Source organism: Culex quinquefasciatus, chromosome 2 (genome assembly GCF_015732765.1).
Source record: "Culex quinquefasciatus strain JHB chromosome 2, VPISU_Cqui_1.0_pri_paternal, whole genome shotgun sequence".
In the NCBI taxonomy this organism is placed as follows: domain Eukaryota; kingdom Metazoa; phylum Arthropoda; class Insecta; order Diptera; family Culicidae; genus Culex; species Culex quinquefasciatus.
The window spans coordinates 32,577,299-32,585,022 of record NC_051862.1 but is presented as its reverse complement, the minus strand read 5'-3'; the positions used below and the strand labels follow the sequence as shown (position 1 = coordinate 32,585,022).

Below are 7,724 nucleotides of genomic sequence, written 5' to 3'. Positions count from 1 at the left end.
TATCAAATTATAGAACCAGTGCGAAATGAGTACTAGATTAAAACTGTAAATGTGCAAAGTGGAGTACAGCTGTCAGCAAAACAAAGTCAAAGGTAATTAATTGTTTAGTTAAATCTTCGATGTATTCTTAGGTCGCATTCAATTATAAATAAAACTGCTTCTTGTTTTGTGAATAATAAGCTTAGTTATATTATTTAATCGTTCATAAATTCAGAAAGCAACAACAATAACAAATCGATCAGTACTTCTGCTGAAGAAACTGTTCAAGCGCATAGTAAATTCCAAACATTTCAGCAGGAACATTTTCAGTAGCCGCCAGAATGTTGTTCATAGCGCCCAGCGTGTTACGAACCATGCTGCTGGTCACTTCCAATGGCTGTTGGGGGTCGTCTTCCGTATCTTCGACGTCTTCCCCGTTTACTGATTTTGGCTCAGTAACGAATTCGAGAATGTCGTCGTCCGACATCAGCTCAGCAGTGGTCAAATCGTCATCAACATTGCAATACGCCGAAAATGAGACACCTTCGGACAAGTGCGCCATCATATCATCTGTAATGGTGGGAAGATCTTCCTGGATGTCTTCATTCCATTGTTGATTAGCATCCGGACAGACGAATCCGGCTTTGGCGAAGCAATTGGCGATAGTGGACGGTTTCACGTCCGCTGCCCAATTCCTGGACATGTACTTTATCGCATCCAGAACGGTTATGTCGGAGAAATCCTTTAAATAAGTTAAAGTTAAATACATTTTTTTTTTCATTCAACATTTAAAAAAATACCTTTTTCTGCTCCATTTCATCCAATCTGCGCTTAACCAAAGAGTAGCGATAGTAATGCTTAAGATTCTTTATGATTCCAAGGTCCAACGGTTGCAGCACTGAAGTCGCGTTGGGCGGGAAAAACTGCAAGTTGATGTTTATCAGCTTGTCTTGAAGGCGTTTGGGATGAGCGGTGCAATTATCGACAAACATCAGCACCTTCCGATTCTCTTCTCCAAACTTCCTGTCAAGATCGTTCAACCACTTCTCAAATATGAGTGAAGTCATCCAGGCTTTCGAGTTGCTCTCGTAAATTACGGGGAGAGATTTCACGTTTTTAAAACAACGCGGCTTCTTGCTCTTACCGATCACCAACAACGGTAACTTATCCGAGCCGTCCATGTTGGTGGCGCACAGGACGGTGATTCGTTGCTTGGAGTATTTACCGCCGTGGCACGCCTCACTCTGCATCGTGTAGGTTTTTATCGGGGAGGCACTTATAGAACGAGGCAGTTTCGTCAGCGTTGTAAATGTCCTTCGGATCGTAGCCGCGAACCAGATCCGGCAGCGTTTTCTGCTTGAAGTCGTCGCACATGTTCGTATCAACGCTGGCACTCTCGCCACAGAGCTTCTTGAACGCAAGATTTTGCCGTTTTGCGAACTTTGAGAGCCAGCCGGCGCTTCCTTTGAACTCAGTAAAGCCGAGCTGACAGGCGAAATCCTTAGCTTTTTCACGGATCATGATCCCGGAAAGCGGCAGATTGTTTTCCCGCGCTTGTTGGACAAACAGCTTCATGGCCTTTTCAAGGCGTTCGTTCGAGACGGCTCGTGGCTTTCGAAGATTGCCCTTGTCTTGCATCGCAATCCACTTCTCCTTGTTTTTGACGACAGTGGACACGGTGCTTTGAGGGACGCCGTAAGTTTCCGAGATTGCACCGATCTTCCAGCCAGCTGCGTGCTTTTCAATAATCTTCATCCGCTCGTGAACGGTCAAAACCGTTAGTTTCCTCCGAGTATCTGGCCGGGGCGACATTTTCGGGATAAGAGATGGAGACAACTTCGAACCGGAACACAGCACAAACGTCAAACTTATGTTCGTAAAACTTCGCTTCTAGATAATCACATCATTGGAGGCCATGACACGTAACCATATCGATAGCCAGAATGTAATTTTCATTCAATCATGTTCCTAGGGACCGTCGAGGAAAAGGGTCGTCGAACAAAAGAGAATATTGAGGAATGAAGAAAATCAAAGTATGCAAACTGAAGGGACTGAAAAATTTATTGACAGCAGGAGCAATATTGATATCGAGAAGATCGACAGCCAGAGAGTCGACTGTAATACCAATATTTAACAGGAGACATTTCCTGCGTGAAAACCGCAAATGGCCAATGAAACTATTTTATATCATTAGTTTGCCCAAAGAAATCTCCAAAGAATTTTGTAGCTCTAAATTAATATTGAAAAACGTTACTTAATCCACCCTTAGGTGGTTGGTGCCTTCCTCTCATTCAAAGGGTAATGCTATCCAAAAAAAGACACGCTCGTGGGAAGGTCTTTAAATTACCTATCCAAAGATAGGTCACATGATATATTTGGAATACGTTTTCATCTAAATATCTGAGAACTAGCCTCCAAAAAGTGTATAAATAACTCTTAAGTTCTTATAACTTTTGATAGGGTTGTCAGATCTTCAATGTTTTGGACGCGTTGGAAAGGTCTTTTGATTACCTGTTCAACGACGGACGCATGATAGATCCGGACAACGTTTTCATCGTGATATCTGAGATCCGGCTTCCAAAAAGTGCATAAATAACACTTAATTTCTAATAACTTTTGATAGGGTTGTCAGATCTTCAATGTATTGGTCGCGTTGGAAAGGTCTTTTAAATACCTTTCTGAAAATGTATAACATGCTGGGGTTTCTTACAAAAACCACCCTTTTTACAATCTTCCGGGCTTTAGTCAAAATCCTTTTTTTAACATAACTTTTGAAGTACTTTACTAAACTTCATAATTTTCAATAGGGACTTATGGGACCCCAAGACGAATCGAATGAGACCAAAACGGTCCAAATCGGTTAAGCCAGTGCTGAGATAATCGAGTGCATATTTTTTGGTGCACAGACCCACATCCCTACACACACACACAGACATTTGCTCAGAATTCGATTCTGAGTCGATAGGTATACATGAAGGTGGGTCTTGGAGGTCTAATTGAGAAGTTCAGTTTTCGAGTGATTTTATAGCCTTTCCTCAGTAAGGTCAGGAAGGCAAAAAGGATATATGTAACTATTCGAAAGTCTGTGCCTTGGGAAGGAATTCTCTTATCGATTTGGTGTCTTCGGCAAACTTCTAGGTATGTAAGTATGTGCAAAAATTTCGCGGTCAGGTTATGAATTTCTAATCAAATATTTTCTATAAAAACGTTTTTTTTTTATTTTTAAAATAGAGCTCATGAGGCCGTTGCAAATATTTTTTAAAAACGGGGACTTTCTTTAAAAAAACTCAGAAAATGTTCTTTAAGTTAAAAAAACAATGATAAATCACAACAAAATTTCTAATAAATTTAGATCAAACCTGGAACTTTTGATTTGCTTAACCAAACATTTATGTTTTTGAAACTTATAAAACTTAGTTAAACAAACACTCGATAGTTATTTTTTTAAATGTTTGAACAATCAAAGTAACCTTACTGATGATGAATTTGACGTTATCAATTTGATTTGCACACTTTTAGGTTGAAATTTGTAAGACACAGAATGACTATCAAAGTAACCCAGGTTTTTTCAAATAACAATTTTAACGAAACAACTTTTTACACCTTATCTCCCAAGCTCGAGAAAAAGAGGGATTTTGTTTAAAACTTCTACAAATGCAAAATCGAGATTTTTTACGTATTTATTTCTTTAAACAAATTTGATGTAAATTGAATTTATATCATTAAATATTTCAAAAAGAATTGTGCTTAAAGAATTAGTTAAATTCATTTAATAGTTTTCGAGAAATTAATGTGTGAAGTGATGATGTTACAGAGCTTCATTTGCCTTAGAGGTAAAATAAATAAAAATTCAAGCCTGATTGTAAAATTATTTTATTTTTACCATACCATAACTGAAATTATAAAAAAAAAGAAATCTAAAAAACTACTTCGTTATATATGATAGGAGCTAGAGAGGTTAACAAAATTTTGAGCAGTTTTTTTAGCATAGCATAGCATTGGTGTCTACCCGTAGTTGCTACTCTGTTATTGACCAGGACCTCCAAGAATTGCTCCGTGGACCACAGATGAAGAGTAGGAACCAATCATCACCACTTCGCAACTTTCAAATGTCCCTATCATGCTAGCCAATCACAGCGCCGGCCACGACCAGTGGTAAGACACGAGGAAGTGGATAGGAATTTTAGTCCGATACTAGAGTGATGAAGACCGCTAAATCGGCTGCGTCTTCGACAAAGTATCACGTGAGGTTTGAGGGTGTTAGTAAGATGGGTGTGAAGCCAGGATTCACCGTGGTAAGTGATGCGGCCGGTCAAATCTATTTATAGTCCTTGATTCTGCGTATGTTCTTGTATGCATTTCGGAAGCTTTCCAATTCGGTCCACCGAGCTTTTTTGTGGTGAATTCTGGTCGTGATGAAAGTTCAATATTCGCCTAACAATTATGCAACCAGTAAGTGTCCTTGAATTAAACTTGCATTCAATATTGCATTTCCTTTTCTTAGGTACACATATTCCAATCAAGTTTCTTGGATTCTTATAGCATTCTTAATCCTTCTAGTTAACTAAGCCACGATGGTCTGGTGGTCAGCAATTTTGTCTGCTGACCCAAAAGACGGGGGATCGAACCCCGCCGCGAGCTAATGAATTTTTCGGTCATATTCAAGCGTTCAGAATTCCTTCTTTCCATAATTTCTCGATAGGAGCAGATGGGAATCGAATCCAGAATCTTCCGCTTACAAAGCGAACAGCATAACCATTCAGCCACGCCTACCCCTTTAACAAAATTTTGAGCAGTTTTTTTAACATAAAGTGTGTCATGTAAAAAAGACGAGAATTATGTACTATATGATGAATTTAATGCTTCACTATTTTGTTCATAAACTGATATCAGGAAGATCATAAAAGATACTTTCCTATATGTACAATGTTGTTGCTTAATATTGACAAGAACCAGAATCAGAACAATTTTATATAATTTATAATTTTACTTCCTGGGGTTATAAAAATCCCGAGATACTGGAATTTTTTAACAAATTTACCGGGAAATCCCGAAAATTCCCGGGAAATTGGTTGAAAAAATTCCCATTTCCCTGGTTTTTTTGTAACCCCACCAAATTTGACGTTTTAGCCTGGGAGTTTAGGTGTACCCGCACATAATCATTCCCGGGCAGACGGTAATAACAAAATTCTTGCCATTTGAAAAACAAATTTTTGTTAAAATAACAAAAAAAGTTATGGAATATTCTTGCAAAATCCAATTTTGCATAAGAGTATAATAACAGTTTATATTATCATGACAAAATTTATTATTAGTCTGATTGTGGTTTAAAGCCAAAACAACTTGGGAATAACATTTCCTGTTATGGAAAAATAACTCCTTTTGCTATTGGGATGATCGGATTAATTGGTAAAATAACAAAAAAGTAAAAAAATGTTCGAAGAATAACTCAAAATGTTATTAGTCTATTATTATAATAACAATCCAATAACAACAAAATCATAACGACGAATAACAAATCTTTTTATAAATATCATAAAATTTTATTGGCCTAGTATTTTCAAATATCAAAAAAAAAATATTCCCGCGTTATTTCCGTCTGCTCGGTTTGTGCAGCCTATTCCAGTACATATTTAGAAAAATATAAATCTTGAGACAAGTTTTACGGTAGTATAGTAATTGATAAATAAATAGAAATCCTATCATTGACACCTCGGTTAAATGCACTGGATTTATTTTTGCAAAAAAAAAAACAACTTTCAGTGGTATTATTTCAAAATTTCAAAAATAATTAAAGTATTTTATAATGAATCCTAAAATGCTAAAAGTGATTTCCAATCTAATGCAGTAAATACGGATAAACTTTTTTCATTTGATTGAAGCTTCAGAGAACAAAAAAAAAAGACTTATACTAAAAATAAGTGCAAGTTTTTAAATTACATTCAAGGCAAGCCACACTTAACTTTTCAGTAAAAAATGATTATTTATTTATCATTTTGAATTTCAATTGCAAAAAAAAAAAATCGTAATTTATAAACGATCCCTAGCCTCAGCATAGAGTAAGCTAAACGTCAGTCGGAATCATATGGTTCCTAGCTCTGGCAATATTTCAACCAGTTTGTGGATAAATCATCTTTACACTCATTTCTCATCATTACCAGGTGAACGGACCTAACGGAAAACTTGTAGTGTACCAACGAATTATCCCATTTTATTGAAGATAGATGTGTAATTCTGCAAATGGTTTTACAACTCTGGATTAAAAAAAAAAACAATTTTCTTGCTTTATTTGGAGGAACTGGATAATTTGATTACATTTGATCATTTTAAGATCTGGTAAATTTGAAGCAGTTAAGTCTATTTCCTCTACTTCAACATTAGCAACTTTCACAGCTCCGTTCAAATCACCGCCAAAACTCATTCACTTCGTTAGAACAAAGATAACATTCAAAGAGAATCACCGCCGAGCCGTCGCCGCCAATTGCCACCACGCGCTGCACTGTCTCTGATCGCATAAATGTCCCATATGCATTTTCATCGATTTCGGGGTTTTGATGCAGTTTGGTTCAAAATCGTGTGCTCTTTCAATAGAACCTATAACATCCAGTACTTTGTTCTAGAAATTAGAAGGAAATACAGTTTTTTCGCGAAAACTTAACACGTGTGGGACAAACTTCAAATGCGTTTTTCTCACCTTGCTGTTTTTGCATATGGGACATTTATGCGAACATAGGCAGTGCAGGTCTTGGTTCTTGGTCCCAGCCGGGCTTATCGGAATCACGACACCTTCCAGCGCACAAAAGTCGGAGCAAATCCTGGCCCTCCGGTGGTGGTGGGCTTCTTCAAGCGGAGAACCAGTCGGAACGTTTGACTTTGGTGAAGAGGCTGCGACTGAGGCAAGACAAAAAGTGAATCAGCAAGAAATGTATGTATATTTATTCTGGATTTAGGGGAGGTTGCTGATTGAGAAGCTCTTTGAGTTTTTTTTGGATACCTTCAATCAGAAAGTTATTTTTTTTTGCATTTTTGCCCAGAATCCCCTATAAGAACGATTTGTTCGCGTTCTAGCTCGAGTGGGTTTTTATGCAAGTCTCGTCCGGGGTGGAACCCCGTGGGCAGAAATGATCAGCTTTGGTGCGAGCATCGATGCTTGGCGCGGACGTTCTGCAGAAATGTGCCTCTCATCCAGTGCTTTCCAGGTTCCAGTCCACAATCGATGAGAGAGAGCTTTCAGTTGGTTCTAGTGGAGGAGAATTAGTAATTATTTTGAATAATCGAAAAAAGATTCATTTATATTTTAAAAAATAAATTTGATTTGGTTTAAATTTTGTTACCTTTTATGGATTTGATAAGCTAATGATATTTTTCCAAAATTCAAACCAAATTTTCTCATCCTGATCCAGCTGCGAACCATCTTCGTGATCATCAGAGGAGTGGGCTCAGCATGATTTTCACTTTACTTGAGCGCGTCTCGAAAGTCCCAGCGATCACGACGGCAACGTCTTCGTGGATCCACGGGTTCTATGGTTGCATTCTCCAAAGAGAATTCTGCGGAGTTTTGTAAAAACAATTTGGAGACAACTGTAGATATCTGTTCAGTTTTCGTCGATAGATTTCAACAGAACTTTTGTAGGACGTTTCTGCCTTTTCAGTATTGATTGAAAACAGACTTGGAATTCCCCATCAATGCCAAGAACTCGTTCCCACCAATAAGCCCAATAAGCTTGAACAGATAAAACCCCTCC

At 37.8% G+C, this 7,724-nt stretch overlaps 1 protein-coding gene across 1 annotated transcript; it reads right to left on the bottom strand.

Moving 5' to 3' along the window:
- Window positions 1-238: 238 nt before the first annotated feature.
- LOC6050363 (tigger transposable element-derived protein 4) lies at window positions 239-1,791 on the bottom strand. Its single transcript, XM_038250239.1, has 4 exons — window positions 1,282-1,791; window positions 1,124-1,223; window positions 780-928; window positions 239-721 (listed from the first exon to the last, which is right to left on the bottom strand). Exons 1-4 carry the CDS (start codon window positions 1,789-1,791, stop codon window positions 239-241), a joined length of 1,242 nt encoding a protein of 413 aa, XP_038106167.1.
- Between the last annotated feature and the right edge of the window lie 5,933 nt (window positions 1,792-7,724).

Bases quoted from the DNA above. Each gene is read 5' to 3' on its own strand.
- LOC6050363 (XM_038250239.1), bottom strand. From the start codon at position 1,791: ATGTCGCCCCGGCCAGATACTCGGAGGAAACTAACGGTTTTGACCGTT. The intron at 929-1,123 runs GTAAGAGCAAGA...AACGCCTTCAAG, and splicing joins GTTACCGTTGTTGGTGATCG to ACAAGCTGATAAACATCAAC. The intron at 722-779 runs GTATTTTTTTAA...ACTTATTTAAAG, and splicing joins ATGAAATGGAGCAGAAAAAG to GATTTCTCCGACATAACCGT.